General features: G+C 40.5%; 2 protein-coding genes across 2 annotated transcripts in view; one reads left to right on the top strand and one right to left on the bottom strand.

Moving 5' to 3' along the window:
* Positions 1–6,168, top strand: part of GZMA (granzyme A (granzyme 1, cytotoxic T-lymphocyte-associated serine esterase 3)) — a 13,926-nt gene extending 7,758 nt beyond the window's left edge. Inside the window, exons 2-5 of the mRNA XM_012655281.1 lie at positions 1,701–1,845; positions 3,354–3,495; positions 3,688–3,957; positions 5,969–6,168. Of these exons, the coding sequence (XP_012510735.1) occupies positions 1,701–1,845; positions 3,354–3,495; positions 3,688–3,957; positions 5,969–6,130 (719 nt within the window). The 3' untranslated portion in view covers positions 6,131–6,168. The remainder of the gene's footprint in view (positions 1–1,700; positions 1,846–3,353; positions 3,496–3,687; positions 3,958–5,968) is intronic.
* Positions 6,169–10,656: 4,488 nt separating this feature from the next.
* The window catches only part of CDC20B (cell division cycle 20B), an 84,512-nt gene continuing 71,572 nt past the window's right edge, over positions 10,657–23,596 (bottom strand). Inside the window, exons 8-12 of the mRNA XM_012655264.1 lie at positions 21,708–21,933; positions 16,813–16,938; positions 16,192–16,309; positions 11,256–11,338; positions 10,657–10,692 (exon numbers count right to left, since the gene is read on the bottom strand). Coding sequence (XP_012510718.1) covers positions 10,657–10,692; positions 11,256–11,338; positions 16,192–16,309; positions 16,813–16,938; positions 21,708–21,933 — 589 coding nt within the window. The remainder of the gene's footprint in view (positions 10,693–11,255; positions 11,339–16,191; positions 16,310–16,812; positions 16,939–21,707; positions 21,934–23,596) is intronic.

Raw genomic sequence — 23,596 nt, forward strand, 5'->3', positions numbered from 1 at the left:
AGGAAGATTCAAGCACATTACATTTATTGTGCACTTTATTTCTATTATTATTCTATTACTGCATTATAATATATAATGAAATAATTATACAACTCACCTTAGGTTGCAGACCCCTGGCTTAGGTAATAACCTATCTTGCCAGGAATTCCCAAAGAAGTTCTCTGGTTTATCTTGCACCTAAAAATGAGAAGAAATGTTAAAATAACAAGGCTGTAAGACATTTGGAAGAAAGGGTAGGCATGTTGTAAGCATGGCATTGTATGACTATATTCAGGTATATTAAATCTTCCATAACAGTGAAAACAGAGCAGATGAAAAAGCCAACCATATCTTTGCTTCAAAGGAAACAACAAAGGCAAGTTGCTCTGCTCCTTTTTGTTTCCTGCGTTCAGAGAGAGCAATGTGGGTCCCTAAAGGGATCAGACAACAGCCAAGCAAAGCTGGGCGCTCCGGGCCAGTGCTCTCAGCTTCCTACACAATCGAATAATCTTGGGGACTTTGAAAAAATACTGACATTGTAGCTCCAACCTCAGAAATTGTGATTTAATTCTTGGTAGGGACCAGGAATTTCTAGTTTTTAAAAGCTTCCCACCTACTCCAAACCCTAGCCCAGACCCTTCTAAGTTGTGGTTGTTTGCAGGAAGTGTGGACTTATTTCTGAGGTGGGTAAATGTGCTCACCAAACAAACAGAACTCTGCAAAAGGGAGTGTTTTATTGGGTTTATGAACTCTGAAGCCCAGAAAGCCCCAAAATGCACCTTTGTAATCTATCTATATATGACTCACCCTAGGAAAAATTGGGATGTGAGTGAAGTTGTTTTGGTTTCTATAAATTCCTTACCTTTTTATTTCTAGAGTCTAGAATTTCTCCCTCCTGGCTCCCTTCTGGAAAGCAGAGACCTTGTGGTCCCTCTTTCATTTTCATTCACATCTTTCCGTGAATTTGGCAGTGAGTTAGCCTTAATGATGGAATAGAAGGCACTGTGCCGTGATCAAGAAAACATGAACTTCAGCTGATGGTGGGGGGAAATATTTTAGGAGAATCCAAGAACATCTGGTGTAGAAAGTGGAGAGCTGAGAGTATATCCCAAAGACACAAGGTCCTCTCCACCAGCATGTGATTTACCTCTATCTAGTTCTCCTTGTTCTCTAACAATGGGTCTCTACTCCCAGTCTATCATAAAGGAAATTTTACTAAGGCAGAATTCTCTACTCTTAACATCTTCCCTCCTCCCTTCCCCTACCTCATTGGAAAAGACCCTGGATTAAACCATTTGCTTTTGTCTGGAGACTGCCAGGGAGCCTGAGGTGTGATAGATGTTATTTTCTCAATTTACAAGTGAGGACAGTGCAGTTTAATAACCAAAATTCTCACAATAACCAAAGGACTCATGGTAGGGTCAGAGCTAAAAGGTGCTGATATCCGTTTGTAAGCTGCGATTTTGCAAGGGCTTGGGGTGAAAAGGAACGGCCAATGGCATCGCTTCTGTGGGCAGAAGAGCAAGATCGTCTCAGAGTCCAACAGGAATAGGATTGACATTCAGATGTCCGAAGGTCTACATCGAGTAAAAGGAGGGGAAAATGCTGTCATCCAGGCTTCATCTCCAAGCACGAACAGCATGACCAGTCTTGCAAACATGGTTCTATAGCAAGCTCTTTGGCGTGGGCACCAATCTGATTTGCCTTTTTCTATTAAACAGATGCCTGTGTGAAAATTGTTGGAGGACATGAAGTAATTCCTCATTCAAGACCCTACATGGTCCTACTTAACATTAGCAAAGATAACATCTGTGCTGGCGCTTTGATTGCACGAGACTGGGTATTGACTGCAGCTCACTGTCAACTGTAAGTGCCTGAGTTTTTAAAAAAATGTTTGTGAAGATATTATAATTTGGGAAAACATTAATAAAAAGTGTAAATCCCACTAAAATCACAAGAGGTTCACATGTATTTTTACATCACTAAGTCTCTGGGCACTTGCTTTAGCCCAAAAGAACTTAAGCCCAGACTTGTCACAAAGAATCAGGCCAATGAGGAAGCAGCACCCACGAGCCCTTTCTGTACGTCAGCTAGAGCCATCGGGCACAGGTGCTGCAAAACTTTGCTTCTGGTCATGACTGCGTGACCAAATAGAATTAGCCACAACATGGAAGGGTAAAACTTTCAGTGCCCCCTCAGAGGCCTGGGTACAACCGTCAAGTAGAGAGAGCTCGTTTCCAATGCCTGCCTTAGCCCTTAGTGACTTCCTCTCACACCTTCAGCCAGCTCTTCCCTCCTGTCAACCTTCAAACCTCTTCCCAGTCTTGATCTTTTCTCCACTCCCTAAATCAAGCCTCTGAACCTGGGCTGTCCAATATGATAGCCACTAGCTACATGTAGCTATATAAATTTAAATTAAAGTTAAATAAAATTTCAAATTTACTTCCTCAGCCACAGTAGGCAAGCTTTTAAGTCCTCAGTAGTCATGTGTGGCTAGTGGCTACCATAATGGACAGTGAATATTTATAGGATGTTTCACCATCAAAGTGTGATCCACTGGAAAGCACTGTTCTAATGTCTTTTTCTTTTATTTTTTAATTAAGTTATTTATTTTTATGGATATATAACAGTTGTACATATTTGAGAGGCCCATGTGATATCTTGTCTTAAGTGAGACTAGGCTCCACTAGTGTCATGGAAAAACAGCAGCATGAATATCTGGTTGGTGTAGTTCGTACTAGGTTGTGAATGATGATAGCCTTAATCATTAGTACATCACAGAGCATTTTAATTTTGTTAATCAAAATGAACCTTTAGCATGGAGTAAGAGAAAGAAAGACTCTTGAACCCCTCCTTAGACCACTGTCCCCCCAGCATATACATACTCAAAACCATGCAAATTGGGTCCTCCACTGACCAATCTGTTTCTGAAAGTTTTCCCATTCAAGATGAGTTTGTTGTTCTCTTACAAAGATCCCTTCAGTGCACTACTTTAGAACTATCCACTGCTTTTGGCTTCTGTCTCTGGACTACTGAGACCTTTGTTTTCTAGTGTTCTCCATCGCAGCTAAACAAGGGGGAGTGGGGAGAAAAGCTCAAGACTTGGCTTTGCTGCCATGTTATCCTCTCCTTTGTTTTTCAATGAACCTAGTTTAGCTCTTTATAAATAAGCTGATGGTGGCGAGAATGAGAATGAGAATGCATTCATAAACATATTACTTTCACTCTTGAAAGCACACATTTTCTTTCTGAGCTACAAAAAGTATCTCTATCTCCATATTTACAAATGGGACAATGAAACTGATCAGCACATAATATGCTCAGCTCCTAATTAAAAGAATGAACCCAGTAAATAGCGTTGTGTCTGTTCTCAGGAATAAAAAGTCCCAGGTCATTCTTGGGGCTCACTCAAAAACCAATAAGGAGCCAGAAAAACAGATAATGTTCGTTAAGAAAGAGTTTCCCTTCCCATGCTATGACCTGGACACACATGAGGGTGATCTTAAACTTTTACAGGTATGTACCTTTAATTGTCTTCTTGAAAATCATAGAACCTCCTACAATCTGCCCACCTACATAAAAACCTTCTATCAGTGCCCCTATTGTTACAAACTCACATAAGGGTACCCTGAAGTTTGGGCTAGAATTTAAGTTAAAAGGTTAATATTTATCTCATCCTATTAATTCTTTATGCTTGTCTTCCAACAGCTGCACAAAAAAGCAATAATTAACAAAAATGTGGCTATCATTCGTCTACCTAAAACGGGAGTTGACGTGAAACCAGGAACCATATGTCGAGTTGCAGGGTGGGGGAAGATTCGCAACAGGTCCCCTCCATCTGATACTCTGCAAGAAGTCAACGTCACCATCATAGACAGAAAAATCTGCAATGATCAAAAGCATTATAATTTTAATCCTGTGATTGGACAGAATATGCTTTGTGCTGGAAGCCAAAATGGTGGAAAAGACTCATGTAATGTAAGTAAAATAAGATCCCACATTTTAGCTGTTGGAGTAAGTCACACAGGTACAAAAAATGTAGCGCCATGCTTTGTCTTGTCATGGCACTGGCTTCTACAGGATCCTAGAGCTTTTTGGAAGAAGGTTGACAAAATCCCAGTCAAGTAAATTAATGTGCTCGGCTCAAGTGAGTCATTAATCAAAAATAAGAAGTTCACTGCTAGTGTATGAGTTGACCTATATCTTCCCGATTTTATATCAAAAACCACTGAGAAGCAATGGGTTTTTTTTTTTTATCATTTTTCATACTAACATATAGAGATCCAAACTTGAAGATATACAAACTCAGAAGAGCTGAAGTCAGGAGTCCTCAAGGGCCTTCAGTACCCTTTCCCCTCTCAGTGCACCTCCTCCTCTGGCTGAGGACCTCAGGCCAGATTCCATAGCTTCCTAGAATTTAGCTTAATCCCCAGTAAACAACTTCCAAATATGACTCACACTAGAGAATGTGCAAGCCTCCATCCCAGAGTCCCCCGAGAAGGGTGGGACAGGGCTCTACTTAAAGGCAAAAGTAGAAGAAACATTTCACAGATTTTTAAGCTCTGAATATTACCTTGTCATTTCTCATTTTTCCTAAAGATCCTATAGAGTATTATTACCCGAAGAGAAGGAGTGTGCAGTGTGCACGGTCTGCGAGTTATTAGAGATTGAGAGATCCAAAGTTCTCTGTTCTTCCCTGAAACTATGTCTTGCCTTCAGGACCAAAACTAGCCAAAGCCCAGAAAAAGATGACATTTGTCTTCAGCACCTTCTACTTTCTCTTCTTTGCCCTCCTTCACCTCTTCCCTCCCCTATCCACCACTCTAGGCACCCAGGAAGGAAGCCAGAACCTTCATGCTTTTGGAAGCCGTGTACAGCATGCTGAAGCCATGGCAGCGTCCCAAGATGCTAGTCCCCTCCCACCAGCCACCCCTACCACTGAAGCTTAGCGATCCTTCCCTGTCCTCTCAATAGCCCTGGAATTGGCTATTGATGAATTAAACCTAAAGGACTAATTCTGCAAATGCCAGGCACTATAACAGGCAGGAGAAATATACCTGTCCAGGGAGGACCCCAGGTTCTCAGATGGTTCCTTATTTTGATGCAGGGGGTGTCCCAATGAAGGGAGGAAAGCCCCCTGAATTCGACAAGTGGGTTCTTGGCTTCGCACAGGAAAGAATTCAAGAGTGAGCCAAATAGCAAAGGAAGTTTATTGAGAGAAAGACAGACAATAATAGATCCTACTCCACAGACAGAGTAGAGGTCCTTTCCCAAGCAGAGGAGGACCCCCTTATGGGACAATGGTAACATTTTTATACGTTCAAAAACTTGTGGTCAGGCCATAAAGGTTAATCATAAACTGCTGTCATGGAAGGGTAAGCATAAACAGTTTGTAAGGCATCGGCTTAGTAATTCATCCATCCTTGGGTGGTCCCGGGCCAGTGACCTGCTGACGACTTCCTTGCTCAGGGTGCCTACGGTCTGGTATCGGCCAAAATGTCTGCACTTAGGCTCTCTTGACCTTCTTTTTCTGCCTTATCCCTACATTAATTTCCTACATTCGTAAGGCTAACTTTTGCCTGAAAGGGATTGCTTTGGTTTTGTTTCTTTGGAAAGAAAAGAATCTGCTGGAGGAACCAGAAAACATTGTTTTTAACATTTGCCTCAATATACCATCTGCATTTGACTATTTTACCCCTTGTGTTACTAAGCATTTTGAGAAAATGACAGATAAACAGGAAGCTTTCCTTTCGGAAAGCAGAGAATCAGTCTCAAAATTAGTGGACAACATAAACAAGTTTCACTGGTTCATAAACCGGTGAGCCAATTCAAAAATATTAAAATATTTCCAAACATTTTGATTTTTTAAGCACTAATTTTTAATTGTCAAGTTTGGTCTTAACTCCACATTCAAGGCTGCAGCATGTCTTCCATTTAGCTCAGGTTAATGCTTGACACTGACCTCACCCCACCCTCTTTTTTCCCCCAGGGAGACTCTGGGAGCCCTTTGGTATGTGGGGGTGTTCCCCGAGGCATCACTGCCTTTGGCCTTCCACAGCAATGCGGAAACCCTCGGGGGCCTGGAGTCTATACTCTTCTCTCAAAGAAACACCTCAACTGGATAATCAAGACTATGAAACGGGCAGTTTAGATAACTGCATTTTGTTTCATTTGCTGTCACTTCTTTGTCTTTTCAGAAGTAAAATCATTTTGTGTGAAATCATTTTGTGTGACTGTACCTGTTTTCCTCCTATAACTTTTGTGGTCAGATAGATCTCCACTGGCAAAGTGAAGCAGAATCATATGGCAACCCTGTGGATAATGCAAAGGGGAGGTTAAGGGAACCAATGTCCCAGTGTCATCCATGTGTCAAGTGACATGGGAATCCTTCCCGAATTATTCACCTCGCTACCATGGGGCCCAGTGCGAGTGACTCTAAGTTCGGGTCGTCTAATAATAAGTACAGTAAAGGGCTCAGCAATTATGCAGGAGACAGAAACAGCCAGTCTGGAGCATTTGGATTGAAAGAAACCGTCTGTCCTTCCAAGGCCATTGTTCCACATCAACGCTTGCTATTCAAGCAAGAACTTGAGTCTATGGGACAAATAGAAACAAGAAATACTTTACCGTATTTTCCAAAGGCAGGCAAGGAATAGAAATTAAAATTCTGGGGGATACAAATAAAGTGCTTGGCCAGCCAAGAAAATCATACAAAAGCAAGTCAGCCTTCTTTCTCAGTACCTTACATTTAAGCCTTGGACTACCTAGGTGGTTTCTCAGTTCTCCTTGTCCTCAAGCCTGAGTAGGTCCAATCAATGTGGTGATCACAGTGGCTGCCATCCCATAGTAGGGAGGGAGTGTTGAATTGTGTCCAGAATATTTTCTTTGGAAAAAGCCTCCCAAATGGTTTTTTAAGCATATTGAATTTAGTAGATAGTTATCAGCCCAGCAGTCACTTCAAGATATGATTATATGAACAGATTCCTTCCATTTCTATCAGTCCCTTTAGGAATACCAATTTTTTATATATATCATATATATATTTTATATATACACACATATATATGTATATACACATATATACACATACACACATATACATACATAATATACATCCGAACCAAGAACATACAACACCAAGAGACAGCCTCTTAAGATGAAGGAAGGAGCATAGCTTAAAAACTGACTAAAATACTAGTACATTGGCTTTCAACCATGGCTGCTCATTATGTAACTAGCCCCATGAACAAATTTCAATAATCCCTATATGTTTTTTTATAATCCTCTCCCTTCTACTTGACCTTTTGAGTTGCTTCTCAGAAATGGTGGGTTTTCTGCAAGACAAAGGAGCTGACATTCTTTTTTTTCTTTGAGACAGGGCCTCCCTCTGTACCGTTGTGAGAAGTGCAGTGGGTAGAGTGCAGTGGTGTCATCATAGCTCACTACAACCTCAAATTCCTGGGCTCAAGGGATCCTCTTGCCTCAGCCTCCCTCCTGAGTAGCTGGTACTACAAGCACACGCCACAATGCCCGGCTAATTTTTCTATTAATATTTTTAGTAAAGATGGGGTCTTGCTCTTGCTCTTTCTCAGGCTGGTCTCCAACTCCTGACCTCAAGCAATCCTCCTGCCTCGGCCTCCCAGAGTGCTAGGATTACAGGCGTGAGCCACCTCCCCTGGCCAGGAGCTAACATTCTGAAGGCTGCTGGGCAGACTTCCTGAGCCAAGATTCACCTCCCCCACAACCTGCCCTCAATGCACCCAGCCCCTTGTTAGTTACACCTCCACCGGCCCTGCCCCAAGACACGTGGCCACACCTTTAAAAGCACTTGATCTCCTTTAGTCAGGCAGTGGGATTTCAGACAGCTTCTCACATTCTCCCAACAGATCTGTCCTACTAAAAATTCCTTTCTTCCTGGCATTCCTGGTTGTCTCAATAATTGAATCTTTTGTGTGTTGAGCAACTGAACCCAGGCCAAAAGCCCCTTGTGATTTTAACAACAATTAGACTCACCAAGTTCTTTAAAATTACCAATGCCCAGACCTCACCGCTAGAGATTCTGATTTAAATGGTATTTGGTGGGACTCTGGATGTAGTACTTTTTATATCAGCTCCCCAGTGATTCTAATATACTGTCAGGGATGAGAACCCTTATACTGCAAAGTGAGGTCTGGTGCTAATATCTAAAAGAGAGGCCCAAAGAGAGTCACTAGGATGATATTTTAGATATTTGCTATAATCTCTAATTCCTAGTTAGGATTTTAACTACAGTAAAAGGATGGAATATTCCCTATTAGCAATATTTATTACAGATTTTGAACTCCATTTCAAAGGTAGTTGTATGGAACCCTCATTCATTGCTTGTGAAAGTTTAAATTAGCACAACTTCTTAGGAAAATTGGTGGTGTCCACTAAAACTCAACATCCACATATTCTATGACCTGGCAATTCCACTCCTGGGTGTATACTAAACAGCAGTAAGTGCTTTTGTCCACCAAAGATGTGTTCAAGAATGTGCACAGCATCTCTATTGTTGTAAGTCAAAACTGGAAATAAATATCCATCCACAATAAAACAGATAAACAATTGTTATACATTCATACAATAAAATATTACATAGAAATGAAAAAAACAAACTATAGTTATGTGCAACACAATGTTGAGTAAAAGAAGTGAGACAAAAAAGAAATATAAATGGTACTGTTAAGGCAGGGCTGACTGAGAATAGACCGAGACGCACACTCAGAGATCCGGCAAAACAGGTTTCATACTTTTTCGCCGGCAGGCCCAGAGGGATTTTTGCTATCCCCAAATTCTGAACACCAAAGAGCATTGCAGTCTTTTATATACTCTGCTTAAGGAGGAGGGGCACGATTACAACAGGGTTAACTTTAGTGAGGCAGTGTCCTAAGTTACTTCACAGCCTGGTACACTAATTGCTACAGGTGATTTATGAGGGTGGCTGTGGTGGAGGGGGGGTGGCGCAGGGGAGGAGGGGGCCCAGGTGAGGATCGCAAGGGAGAAAGCTCGGTAGTAGAATTAGAATTTCTAAGAATTCCACTTTAGTGGAATTTTCCAATCTTCCATTTCAGTATGATTCAATTTATCTAAAGTTGGCATAAGGAAAAACCAATCCATGGTTACAGAGGGTAGAATAACGGGAGTGTCGACTGGGAGTAGGCACAAGGGATCCTTTTAGGGTGCAAGAGATGTTCATGTCTTGATCTGGATGGTGGTTACATGGTTATCTATTTAAAAATCTATTTTAAAAGCTATAAACTTAAGGTTTATGTACTTCATGTGAATTATTACTCAATAAAAATTTTTAAATTACAAAATTAAAAAATCAGTTGTATTCAAGGCTTCTGTTTTGGGTATTATCTGGAAGTTTATTTTTTTTTCTTTATGAGAACCGTATCCCAAATTTCCCATCAAAACTAATAGTAGGTAAAAGATACATTAATATTTTTCTTAAGTGAGAGCCCCTTGTTCACATAGCAGTACTGAGAGACGTGGCCTTTGATCATGATACAGTGTCATGAGAGTGTTAAGACAGAAGTCCCCAGAACAGAATGGTGGGGGACTCTGGAAATGATCTAATCATCTTGCTCATTTTCTTCTAAACATTTTGCTAGAGTTTATAGCTGGCTAATTAAGAAGAGCAAATTAAAACCATTAGCTTAAAGAAGAATGCGCATTGCAGAAAAGTATCACATTTATAGCTTTCAGTTGCCTAAAATTTTCTAAAATAAAAATTACTAGCACTACCAAGCAGATTTTCTAAATTTAAAAAACAGGGCAAAGAAAAAAAATTCATTGACAAATTAACACTAATTTACAGAAGAGTTCTAATTCCCCTTGTATATACTATTCCACTTTTGAATTATCAAAGCTTTTGTTTTGTTTTATGGATTTGGGTGGCATAAGGGAATGGGTATAGATTGGTAAAACATGTTTTATGACAAAGCAAAAAGAAAAATTAACCAGTATTTATTATCTGGCATGTACAAAACATTCTAAGAAGCATGAAAAAGTATAATGCATGCTCCCTGAACTCCCATAACAAACATGTTAAAACCAGAATAACCAGAGATTCACACAGTAATAAAATATTTTTTAAAACAACTACGATAGTATATTAATATCAAATAGGTGATACAGACTAATGCCAAGAATTCAAACCCAGGTAACATCATCTCAAAACACTTCCTAGAGAGGTTAGGACTTGTACAGATGTGTAAAGAAAAGGGAGAGAGGAGCAAGAATTCCAGATTAGAAGAAAAGCTCCAAGAAAGGTATCAAGGCAAGAAATCACCAGACTTAGCCAAAGGTTAATGTAGGAGATGAGCGGGGATTAACACTAACAAGACAGAGCAGTGGACTGATCAAGCCTGATGGAACCTTAGCAGTGATCAAATCCAAATTCCTATTCTCGCAGATGCTGCGACACATCCAAGGTTACACAGCCTGTTTATGGCAGATCCAAGGCAAGAGCAAGTCCCTGAACTCCAGGTCCTGGGCTCAGGACTCCAGAGATGGAGGCCAAAGGGTTTAGGTAACGGGGTGTCACTGAGTTTATAAGCAGGGCACTGAGGATCAGCACTATGCTTTTAGAGGCTTGACCCAGCGGTGGTGTGAGACCAAAGATTAAAGACAGGAGGACCAGCTAGGAGGCAGTTACAACAGATGGGCCATCAGGTACTCAGGACATGACTAGGAGAAACAAAAGAAAAGAGCATGGGGTGAACCGAGGCGCATGGAGCAGAGTAATCAGGAGGCTCCCTGAGTGACAGTAGGAATTTAATAAGTGTTTTTTGAGTGAATGAGTTGTGTTTTCAATGTATTGAGATTGAGCTAAAGCCAGGAAAGGATCTCAAAAGGAAATATCCAGAGGCAGTCAGAAATATGAGGCTGGAGTTTGGGAGAAAAGTCAGATGGGGAAAAAGTAGAAACCTTTGCTATAGATATTATTCTGAATAAAGACATGAAGATGAGTCTTGAAAGAGAGAGAAGAGGAAGAAGAGGAAGAGGAGGAGGAGAGCAGAGAGAGAAGAAAAGAAGTCAAAGACAGTCTCTGGGAAACGCAATGGGAGGAAGCGGAGGGAACAAAGTAACCTAGCAAGAAGATGAGAAGGCGCATTCACATCAGGAAGGGCACTGCGTCTTGCTCAGTGCTCATGACAGTCCCATGGAGAAGACACGCCAACGTTATTATCCTCACTTAGAAACAAGGAGACAAACTTAGCAGGGCTGGGTGACTACTAGCAAGTCCACACAGAGGCTGTCCCATCAGCTGCAGCAGAAAACACCCGGGTCTGGTCTGGACTCAAAGCCAGGTGCAGCACTCTGCCTCCGTGGCCTGCGGGAAGAGGGAAAGACAGTTCATATTCCTTCCGCATGACAAGGGCTGTTGCTGTCCCAGGATAAAGGCCTTCCCACAGCCAGCAGGTTCAGAGCCCGCTCCTCCTGAGCCCTGCTGGCACACACCAGTCAGCGCTGGCTGGGGCGCACTCTCCTGTGGCTGAGGGGTCTCTTCAGTGTCTCCCCTTCAGGGTTCTTCCCCCACCCCCAACCCTACCAGCATCCTGTGGCTGCCATAACAAAGGACCACAAACTGGGCGGCTGAAAACAGCAGAAATGGATTCTCTCACAGTTCTGGAGCTGGGAAGTCTGAAATCAAGGGGTCCGCAGGGCTGCGCTCCCTCGGGAGGCTCTAGAGGGAACTCTGTGCCTGGCCTCTTCTGGTCCCTGGCAGCTGTTGGCAATATTTGCTTTGTGGCCACGTCACTCCAGTCTTTGCCTCCGTGGTCACATCGCCTCCTCTTGCGTGTGTCTGTTCTCTGTGTGTCTCTTATAAGGACACTTGTCATTGGATTTAGGGCCCAGCTGGATAATCCAGGATGATCTCATCTCAAGATCCTTAACTTAATTACATCTGGAAATGTAACTTTTCCAAATAAGGTCCCATTCCTAGGTTCCAGGGATTTGACGTGGATATGTTTTGGGAGACCATTTCTCAGTCTTCTACACTACTCATGCCCCACACTGTTCTCAGTCCTGTCCTCTCTAATCCACCCGCAGCCAGGAATGCCAGAGCTGTGCTCCTGGCACCCAGCCCACCCTCCCCCAAAAGCCATCCCCTTAGGACCCAGGTTTCAGGGAACTAATCAAACAAACTGATGCAGCCTAATGAAAAAAGACCTAAAAAGCTCTCCCACAAAGCACATGTGAGTCTCGCTTAGAAAATTCTACAGACAATACCCTTCCTGTTGTCTTACACCAGTTCTACATGAGGTTAATAGGTATTAAAAATGAAAAGAGTATTTCATGTTCACATTAATTTGGGAGCTTTGGGTTAAGAAAATTGAACACATTTCCTTATTTCGGCACGTCTTTATTTTAGGACTTTATTTAAGACTACTGCATGCATTGTAAACGTTTTGGAGATGAGGCCACAAAAGGCACCACTGCTCAGACTGATTTGACCACAGTGTCCTTTTGACTTGAGCATCTCAAGGGACTGGTGTTCCTTGGAAAATGGTTTGCAAAACCTGGCCTATTCCAACAGTGACTTTACTGCTGAAAACTTTAGGGCAAAATAGATGAAGCTGACTCCCCGAAACGAGGCTGGGAGTAGGAGAATATGGGCGGGAAGGAGGTCAGATAAGATTTTGAATGGGTAGATATTTGGGGGCACAACTAAAATCGAACAAGATGGGTGGTCAGCTCCTCAGAGGACCCGTACTGCTCACAACTCAGTTGAGAGCTGGAATTTCAGAAATGATCTTGTACTCTAATACAAGGTTCTCAGCAGAAAGGAGTGTAAAAACACTATTCCACTCCTGAAGGAGACATATCTTAGACACTTGGAGGCTTTCTCCATCTACACACATGACTCCCAGTGCTCTCCTATGTGCACACACACCAGTAAGAGGTGCCCCCAAGGGGACATTGGATTGGCCCTGGATGTGTTGGTACATAAAGAAGTTTAGATTCATAGATAAAATGCAGCCCCCTGATTTTATAGGTGAAGACACAGATTTAGAGATATCAAATGTCTATGCCCAAGGTCACCCAGCGAATTAATGACAGAACCAGAACTAGGATTCAATTCAATGCTCTAACCATTTAGACCATGCTCCAAACTCAGAACAATAATCTCTTTTTTACTGAAGGCCACTATCCATTATTTTTTTTAAAAAAATGAAAAGCAACTGGATTTAGTTGTTTTAAAAGGATAAACAGAAGCCAAGTTCAGTGGCACACACCTGTAGTCCCAGCTACTCAGGAGGACTGTTTGAGCCCAGGAGTTCAGAGCTTTAGTGGACTATGACCGAGTTTGTGAATAGCCACTGCACTCCAAAAAAAAAAAGGATAAATATAGAACATTATACTAATGCTTTTAAATTAAACCTAAGAAAGAAAACACTATTTAATAAATATAATGGGTGATAAATATGTCTTATTTCTTTTATGTTAAAATGAAGAAGAGAAAGAGGAAAAAGAAATAACAGGAAAAATAATCCTAATTTTTTTCTAAAGCATGCTTTGAAAACTATCTTGAATTAAAAATTGTATAGCTACTTCTATAACTTTTTAGGAAAATGGCATTTGGATAGGAAGTAAAGCCACTCTTGAAGTTCTTCTGTCACATTGATGATCTTAACTTACTAATAATGGGAAATGCCATCTTTATCTCAGACAAAGTTTCTTTTTTAGGGTTTACATTTCCAAGTTCCGAGAATACTGTCACTGAAAGCGTTGAAAGTTTTGTTTTCTTTACGCAGCTATAGTCCCACATGAGACTACATATTGATACAGGTGCCATGAACTGACGAAACCAAGTCAAAGGCCAGATCTCACCAGTAAGCTAGGAAGTTATGTACTCCTGTTGGAAAGCTGAGAAATTATTAATATAATTCTTTAGTAAGTGGGAAAAATTATAAGTTACCTTTCTTCTGTAGTCAGGTGGGTGAGACCTCTTTAACTGAAATTTTCCCCCAGAGAATCATGACTATGGTTAACAGGGTGAGGCTTAGTAAAGGTATGACCAGAATCTAGAATAGCCTTTTTCCAAACTCTTTGACCACAACCCACAGTCAAAACTACATTTTATGTAGCAAACCCATATGTACGCACATATAGGTACTATATAATTAGAGTAAAAGTTTCACAAAATAATACCTACTTTTCCATTTTTTTCATTCTATAGGATTCTATTTCATTTTTTTAATACTGATCTTGACTCACTACATTCATAATCCACTGGGTCACAACCCCCCATTTAGAAGACCTGATCCAGACCTCAGTCACCAGGGTGGACGTCCAGAGTGCTGTCCTTCACCCACAGTGGACACATGGACTCACAGTGAAAACACGTGGGAATTAAATACTGAGCAGTCCCATGCCACACAGCAATGCTCCCCAAAGTGTGCTCATGGAACATGCACCTCAAGTGCCCCCCTACAAAAGATTCCCCAACTGTGTTTGGGAAACGCTGAATGCTATAACCTTCTCTTGCAGATGTACAATGTACATAATACGAATACATCCAAGCCTTTGAAAAGTCCTAAAGAAATAAAATCTGTTCTTGTTCAACCCAGAATTTCCAAACTTATCTGACCACGTGACTTTTTTTATAACAACCATCCTGCTAGACACTTTCGGGAAATACTGTATGTAGGAGAAACTACTGGGTTAGAGATGGAAATTAGCACCTAAGAGCTCGAACGTAAGCTCATCTTCAACCATAAATGTTTTAAGAGGAGAAAAGGTTAATTGTTCTCTTTGAAATTCTGTCTAATATTAATGAAAAAATTTCACAAGAAGTTAAAACTAAAAGTATGTTAAGTCCAGAGAAGCAGGCAATGCACCTGCTGAGTACATTCTTCATTCTCAATTCCAAGCATCAGCCAAATGATTCGAATATCTGTCACATGCCCCTACCTAGCTCAAGGTCCTGCCTAGCTACTGGAATTGTAGTTTTTTGAGGAACCCAGGATTTAAGGCTTAATTTAAAATATTTCTCTAACTTGAAAAGGTCCAGGGAATTGCATGTCTTATGATTAAAAACATGGAAAGTATCAACTTACGCTCCTCCTACACCTACCTATACTTGGCCACCAAAGTGGCTCTGTCAAGACCTGCCTATGTTCTTATTTACCATACCACACAATGTCACAGCTGACCAGAGGTCCACCAGCAGAGGAAGGAAGTCTATCTGAGAAGGGTGTTTTTTTGGTGCCAAATAACATTCTCAGAATCTCCGAAGAGAGTTGTGGTATTATCACTGCCTAAAATTGTATATATTTGTTTCCAGTATATCTCCTGCCACAGAAGCATAGGTTCTAAGAGGGCAAGGACATTGTCTCTCTCATTCACCTGTGTGTCTCCAGTACCCCAAAAAGTGCCTGGCATATATAATAGTGCATGCTTCATAAGTAGATAATGAATAAATAAATCACAGGGGTTGACCAGGAGGCCAGGTGAGTGGAGAGGGGAAGAAGACAGGATATAGAATCAGAGTCTACAAGAGACTGGATGTCAGGGCTCTGTTCCTTCATCAACCACCACTTCTCTCTTCCTGTTTCCCGGGCTAGGGAGGAGATGCCCACTCACCCTTGGGCCACCTTTGACATTCCAGATGGCACTTAAGAGGATTTAAGACCCCAGGGAGAGCCTGGGTCTTGTTCCCCATCATGAGGTCTTTCTCTCAAGAAGCATCCAGAACAAGTCTGTAGGACTAAGCAAGGAAGACCAGCGGTCTGCCTCACGAGGGCGGGGTTCACAGGGGAAGTCTCACTGCCGGCAGTGGCTTCCCCACATGTAACACTGTCTCGCCCTTTCAGGTCCCCCTGTCCTCCACATGTGCTGGCACTGCTGGCTTTCCTTCACAGTAAGATGGTTTGTGATGCTTACTCCAGAGTTCAAAAACACAGCTCAAAAACTACTCAAGATCCCCACTGCATCATTCATACACATATGTGAGGAAGAGCAGATTTGACAGTTTTGAGTGATGAGCAATCTTAGTCAAATTCAGAAACATTCATCTATTAATATACACTCTATGAGGCATATTGGGCATAGGACTTTTTCCTCTGATGAAATATATACTTCAAAGAACCAGAAGGAGAAAATCTTTCATTTGGGACTTTTCCCTCCACTGGCTCATTTTTCTATCGGGGCATAGCATTTTACTCACCGTTTACTTACCAAAAAACCCACCTGACCTGGACAGAGTGGGACAGGTCCACAGAGTCACATCATTCTTAGGAGCACCTTGGCCAGTTGCAATTTCCTTTGTCTTAGGTAGCCAGATTAAGGAACAAATCTGTAATAATGACCAAAAAATAGAGAACATGGCAATTTCCGATTCATTATGAATGTAATTTAACTGATTGTAGGCAGTAAGCTCTGTCCATAACCCATCCTCCAGTACAGTGGGGTTAGGGTGTTATGGGAATTATATTAGTTCTAGGAAAGTTTATCCCAAGGCAACAAAGGGCCAAGTGTACAAATAGGCTTAGGCGCAATGAACTAAAGAATTCAAGTGAACTGTGGTCATTGGCCAGGAATAGCCAGACTATTCTCAAATTTCACAGTCAAAGCAGCGGTGAGAAAGAAGGGAAATGTGAAAAAAAGGAAACACAAATTAAATTAACTTTGGTCTCACAGATGAAGAGATTATAGAAAAAAGAAACTCTTGGGAACTGATATTCCTTATGGATTCAGTAGGCCAAGAGAGGAGTCTTTGGGTCCTATGTTCTATCATAAATTATTTTTATAAAATTCTAGAAAACTGGAATAAAAGTGAACTCCAGGGGAGACCTTCACCTGTGAGTTTGTGCTTGGGGTCTGGATGCTCTTCCCAGCATTTAAATCCAAGATGCGTAAGCATCCGTCCTTCATTCCTCCTCCAACAGCAAGGACTGCAGACTGCCAGGGACACCAATCCATGGCCTTTAAAGTTGCAAATAATAGCACAGGCAGGTCAGCCTCGGAGAATGTGTAGTTGTCAATGTGATGCGCTCAGGTAGGCAGAAGTTCCAGAGGTTTGCAGACAGGGCAGCTCTCCTGGACCTGCACCCTCCAGAGATTACTTCTCAGGGACTACAAGTCACTTCTGGAAGAGAAGGCACCTAAAAGGACTCCTCCTCAAATTATGATAACGATTGTGGATATTTTTAACATAAAAAGATTATGTAATAAGATAGTCGAAAACTACATGCAACACATCGTATAGAGTAAAAATCTGCTGCTGAAGTAGCTCACATGTACCTGTAGAATCTGGTTCTGGAATATAGCCTTTGTTTGTCTACATGTGTTCTTAGGTTCCAGGTAGTGGTCAGAGAAAAGAGAGCCATACATGACTATTCACAGCTCAAAGTCTCATGCATTTCAAATCCTAATATGTTGCAGAAAATAAAATTGCCTTTTATTTATTTAGAATTATGGTTAACTTTGAAAAATAGGATTTAGTATCACACATTTATAGTAATCATTGAAATGACTAGTAACAATCACTTTAAAGAACATTTTAACGAATACTTCAGTTATATTTATCTGTATATCTTTAATCATCCTAGTAAATACCTTCATTTTTGTATATTCTGCATGTAAAAATATTTTATTAAGTAGCAAACATAGTGCTTTTACTATTTAATTTTTCTGTTGTTTTCACCAATTATAGTTTTCCATCTTTTAATATACTTTTTATAATTGTCATTTTTAACAATCCTATAATATTCCATCAAGGTTTTGTATGCTGATTAATTTTTGTTATCCTAATGTTGGACCCATGTTGGTTTTTTATTTTATTTTGGTTTGGTTTGCGTTGGGTTCATTTCTTTGGAGAATAGAGTTTTTTTATATTTTTGTGTTTTATTTGTTGTTTGCTCCTATAAAGAACACTGTAATGAATATATTCTATATATCTTTTGTTTCTGACAAATTTTTTAAAGTAAATTCCAAGGTTCAGTAGAGTTGACACAAAGTTTTCCAAACAGGTATAACATTTTACAACACCAGCGTTAAATGAGTATACTAATTTCATCCTGGCTACAGGTTACTTGAAGTTAAAAGTGTTATTTTGCATCTAGTGAAATAATGATACTTATAAAACAGATAAGGGTGGTTTATTTTTCATTTATTTTCTTATCAGCATGAATGAATTTTTTCCTATGCATTTTTTTCTGTAGCACTTGCCCCATGTAAATTGTTTAATTTTTTTGCCATTAAAATACCTATACATTAACACTTTCCTTACAAGTTCAAGTCCATCTTTTAAAAACACACATATGAATATATAGTAGATGCTCTCTTCACCAGTCTTCATTTTACCAACTTGCTATATTTACTAAAGTTCTCCGTTCCTTCTGTAAAACATATTTACTCCTACCCATAACGTGCTGGGAGTCTATTCTCTAGAAGGCTCCAAACTTCTGCTCCCACTAACAAAGCTATAAGTTTGTTGAGCCCAATGTGTTTTACCAAACCTGTTTATGACAGATGAACTTGTTATTATAATTGTGTGATTCAATCAAATTACACATGAATATTTGATTAAATCAGCTACTTTATTTGGGCTTAAAGACAACTGTTATTTCTATGAAAACTAAGTTGGAATATTTTGGAAGCTCTTTATAAAGGCTAGTTCCTGAAAAGAGAATGTTGAATCAGAAATGGCTGAATTAACTATCAAAAACTAGGAAATTTTTATGAAAATTTATAAGGACTATGCACTCTGATTGCTTCATAAGTGGCTTTAGGCTCTCACTCTAAAGATTCTGTAGCAGACTGTATTTTCCTCAGATAGCTGTAACAATATCTCCCACCCAACACGTCCTTCTAAACCTTGCCTGTTCCCTCCATCAATAGGCAGAATCCAATTCCCCTCCCTTGAAATCAAGGACTTGTGACTAGCTTGTAACCACAGAATACAGCAAAAGTGACTTCTGAAATTAAGTTATAAAAGGTGATGCCACTTTCGCCTTGCTCTCTGAAGCACTGAACCTATTGCCCTGAGGCACAAACTCCAACCAGCTTAAGGTGACCATGTTATGAGGAAGCCCAGACAGTGTTGAAAAGCTCCAGAATTACACGAAGAGGGGAGCATGACTGCCTGGCCAACAACTGGTCCAGCCTTCAGCACTTTTAGCTTCCCTCCCTGTCTGACTGCAACCTCATGAGAGACTTTGGGCCAGAACTGCTCAGATGAGCCTTTCCCAAAGTCCTGACCCAGGGAAACCACAAAAGATAATAAAATGGTGGTTGTTTCAAGCCACTAAGTTTTGGAGTCATTTGTTGCACAGCAATAGACAACCAGAGCACATAATATAAACAGAAATTTCAAACAATAAAATATGATTATTGTTCATACAAGAAAGACAATGAAGAACTCTAATCAGCCAACCTACATTCAAAGTAAAGGCCTGGGACCTACATGGTGAATGAATGTACAGTCTAATGAATATAGTAAATATAGTATTTTCAGTCAAAATAAAATACTATATATGTATCACACTTTACAGTTACCTACTCTTTTTTAAATAATCATTCAGCTACACTTCGGACTGAGTGAGAGAAAAGGACTATTTCACAAAACACAAAATTTTGCATACAGTTTCAGGAAGCTTAGAAATTTCTCTGAGTCCATGGACCGCAGTTTTACCACATGATGGATTTCAATATTTTTTATGTTTATTAATGATCATTTTCTTAAATACCCTACTTCCAAATAGCTTTTACTATAAATAAGCTATTTTGACAAAACTAGAAGTTACACCATGAGAAGAATCACACAGACGTCAACCTCTAAAGTCCTATCCTGCTACTCCAGTCAGTTAACTGGTGCTGAATGTAGAGATGTAACCAGTGACTGCTCATGTGACGCCCTAGGTATTAGCTGACAGGAGGCTTGACTTGCTCCTGTTTCCAGAGACTCTTAGTGAAGAAGACTTTCATTTAGTAACTCAATTAATTGTATTTTTTTTTTTTTTGAGACAGAGTCTCGCTCTGTTGCCCGGGCTAGAGTGCCGTGGCATCAGCCCAGCTCACAGCAACCTCAAACCCCTGGGCTCAAGCAATCCTCCTGCCTCAGACTCCCGAGTAGCTGGGACTACAGGCATGCGCCACCATGCCCGGCTAATTTTTTCTATATATTTTTAGTTGTCCAACTAATTTCTTTCTATTTTTGGTAGAGATGGGGTCTCGCTCTTGCTCAGGCTGGTCTCGAACTCCTGAGCTCAAATGATCCACCCACCTCGGCCTCCCAGAGTGCTAGGATTACAGGCGTGGGCCACTACGCCCGGCCAATTAATTGTATTTTTAACAACAAGGCATCTAAGAAGGCAACTTGGCCAGGCACGGTGGCTCACTCCTATAATCCCAGCACCTCAGGAGGCCAAGGTGGGATAATCTCTTGAGTCCAAGAGTTCAAGATCATCCTGGGCAACATAGTGAGACCCCATCTTTATATGAAATTTTAAAACCAGCCATGCATGGGAGTGCATGGCTATAATCTCAGCTACTCAGGAGGCTGAGACAGGAGGATTACTTGAGCCCAGGAGCTCAAAGTTACAGTGACTATGATTGTGCCACTACACTCTAGTGTAGACAACAGGGCAAGACCCTGTCTCAAAAAAATAAAAAATAAAAAGAAGGTAACTTGTTTTGCTTGGCTTGAGTTTTTCATCTGTTTGTTTTATTTTGCTTTGTTATGTTTTTGTATTTTTTTTTGCAGACAATTTTCCATACTTTTTTCCTAGTTTTTTTTTCTGAGTCATGAATAATGGGAATTTGGACCTAACATCATTCTCAATGTCCTATAGACATTAAAAGCCACAAGCCAGACATTATGTAGTAGCAGCAATCACTATATATTCCACCCTATGTTATCAAACTCTATGGTAAACTTGCTTATAGTTACAAGGTAGAACCATTTGTTTTTTCTATGAATGATAAATATTCTGAGACTACATCGAAGTCAAGACACACATCTGTGACACCAAGGTGTCCAAGAAGGAAAGTATGGATTTTTGTACTAGGAATAAGAATTCAAAATTCAGAAAAATAAACAATTATGTGGAGCACAGTGGAGCACTGGTCTACCTCTACAGCACCCTTCCTTTTTTGGGTGTGAGCTTGTGACCCAGGCCCATCAGTGTGCCATCTCTCTGGCTGAAACTACCAACTGAGAGACCAGAATGTGACCAAAGGCAGACCAGAATCTCCCTGGCACTTTTCCACCTGAGTTATAAGGAAAGATGACTTCTTATCCAGCCCCCATCTAAGAGAATCTAAATCCAAAGCTGCCAAGAGCCATTCTGTCTACAAAATGAAATCCGAAGGAAGAATGAAACTAAACAGAGACAGGCAGAGCCAAGAGCTAAAGAGTTGGGCTCAGAGGACGTTATTCAAGGCCCTGCATCCAGCCAATATTTGAAACCAGCTGTATGTACCCAGGATTCCCCAGTTACATGAAAACATAAGTTAATTTCTTGCTTAAACTCAAGCTTGACTTCAGTTTCAGTCATCTACAACCAAAAAATCCATCGGATGGGGAGTATATAAACAGGATTTTCTTTCAGGACGGTGATGACAAAATCCAAAACAAATTCTGGAGGATGAAAAATCTCAAAATATTGGCTTACTTGTTTTCTTTTTATTTGTGAAAGATATTCAATGGCCTCTGAGTAAAAGGAAGCCTGGACAGCTGTTGGGTTTCTTACCTTGACTGCTGTAGGTTGGGGTATGACTTTCAGTGGCTGGCCCTGTGCACTGGCACCTGGATCGTGGGCCCACACTGTCAGCAGTCCGTCACTACAGCCACTGGAAAGCAGCCTGCCATCTGGTGACCACTTCAGAGAACACACAGCTTGCTTGTGGCAAAGTGTTCCAACACGATGCTGGGAGACCCGAACATCATGATGATAGACACGCCCCAGCCTCGACCCGCTGCAGGGGAGGTAAAAAGGCAGTTTACATGACAGAAAAATTAAGCCCTATTGCCACATAAGCATTCAAAAACATGGAGGGAAGCATAGTTCAAAGTAAAACTACCGAAAGACCCCTTAGGACTGATCCAAAACACAGGTGGAAATTCCTTAGGTTAATAAGGATGGAGTATTCTGCCCGGGTGATTCTTTTCCCAAGTGAATAGATTTTTTAACAGAGTTTCAAACCTGGAATTGAAAAAGTATCCCTTGATAGATGTTTCTAACGGCTTTAATATGATGCCATGGAAAAGGTACATTTAGATGATTGCCAGATTTTCCCAGGTGGTAGTTTATATCCTAGACTTTTCTGCAACTCAGAATATTTCAGATCATCTTAGTGAAATGGTTTTAGCATATATTTACAGTGAAATATTAGACTTAGGAATTTATTATTTCCTTTTTCTAACAGGTAAGTCTATAGATCCACTCTTAGTTTAGGTAATGTTACTAATATGTAAAAGAAGTTTAAAACTAACTGAATGTCACAGCAAACTGCAACATGATTCAAAATCAGTGGATGATGTCTCTACTTGTTGTCAGTGATATGGATCCAAACGATGATAAAGATCATATCTCATTTTCAAAATAATGAAGTCTTTCTAAACTAATTTAATTTTCTCCAAGGAGTACACAAATAACACCTACAATTATTTATAAAATTTCTCTAAGTCCGGTGTTATATTTTTAAAAACTATTCAGGTACAATGCCGAATAGCATTCTGATTAACAACATGGGCTCTGGAGCCGGACCACCTGGGCTCAAACCCTGACTCTGTCCCTTGCTAGCCACGTGACCTCAGGCTAAGGTCTCAGTTTACTCATCTGAAAAAAAAAAAATCGAGGGTAAGAAACTACCTTACAGTGTTATTACAGGGATTAAAACAAGATTACGCACATAAAGAATACAGCACAGTGCCTGGCACAAAGCCCAAAAATGTTAGCTGCTATTATAATAAGAAAGGATCTGTTCATATTCCTCATGGATAATAAAACTAAACTTTAACAATGAGGATTGTAAAAGGAACTTGAGTCCAGAATTGACTGCAACAACTAAGCGATTCCAAGTGTGGCCTATAATCACAAGGCATTAAAATCTCAAATTTACATCTGAGCTACTTAAAGAAATTGTGAAAGGCTTTGGAATTGGTCTAACTTAATCTACCTTAAAAACTACAGTACAAAGATAAGTGGCTATTATCGAAAAGCAATATATATTTAGACCAATTACCTAAGATCATAGGAACAAGTCATTTAGCTTTTCTGGTTAAAAAGAAGCAGTTAAACTAAATCGGTAGTTCTCAAAGTGAAGCAGCATCAGCATCACCTGGGAAATTAGAAATGCAAATTATCAGCCCCTCCTCCCCCAAAATCTAATAAATCAAATTCCAGTAAGGCCAGTAATCTGTGTTTTTTAGAGCCCTCCAGGTGATTCTGCCACAGGTTCGAGTTTGAGAACCATTGAATAGGACAATCTATGAGGCCCCTTCCAGTTCTAACCTCTGTGGGTCTGTAAATTGGAAACATGCCCCAGAAAGCTTAACATATTCCACAGTATTGACACTAATAGCAATAAAGACTTGACTTCAGCAAAATATCCCTTTAGCATGTATTACTTGGTACAG

Source organism: Propithecus coquereli, unplaced genomic scaffold (genome assembly GCF_000956105.1).
Source record: "Propithecus coquereli isolate 6110/MARCELLA unplaced genomic scaffold, Pcoq_1.0 Scaffold47, whole genome shotgun sequence".
NCBI lineage: Eukaryota > Metazoa > Chordata > Mammalia > Primates > Indriidae > Propithecus > Propithecus coquereli.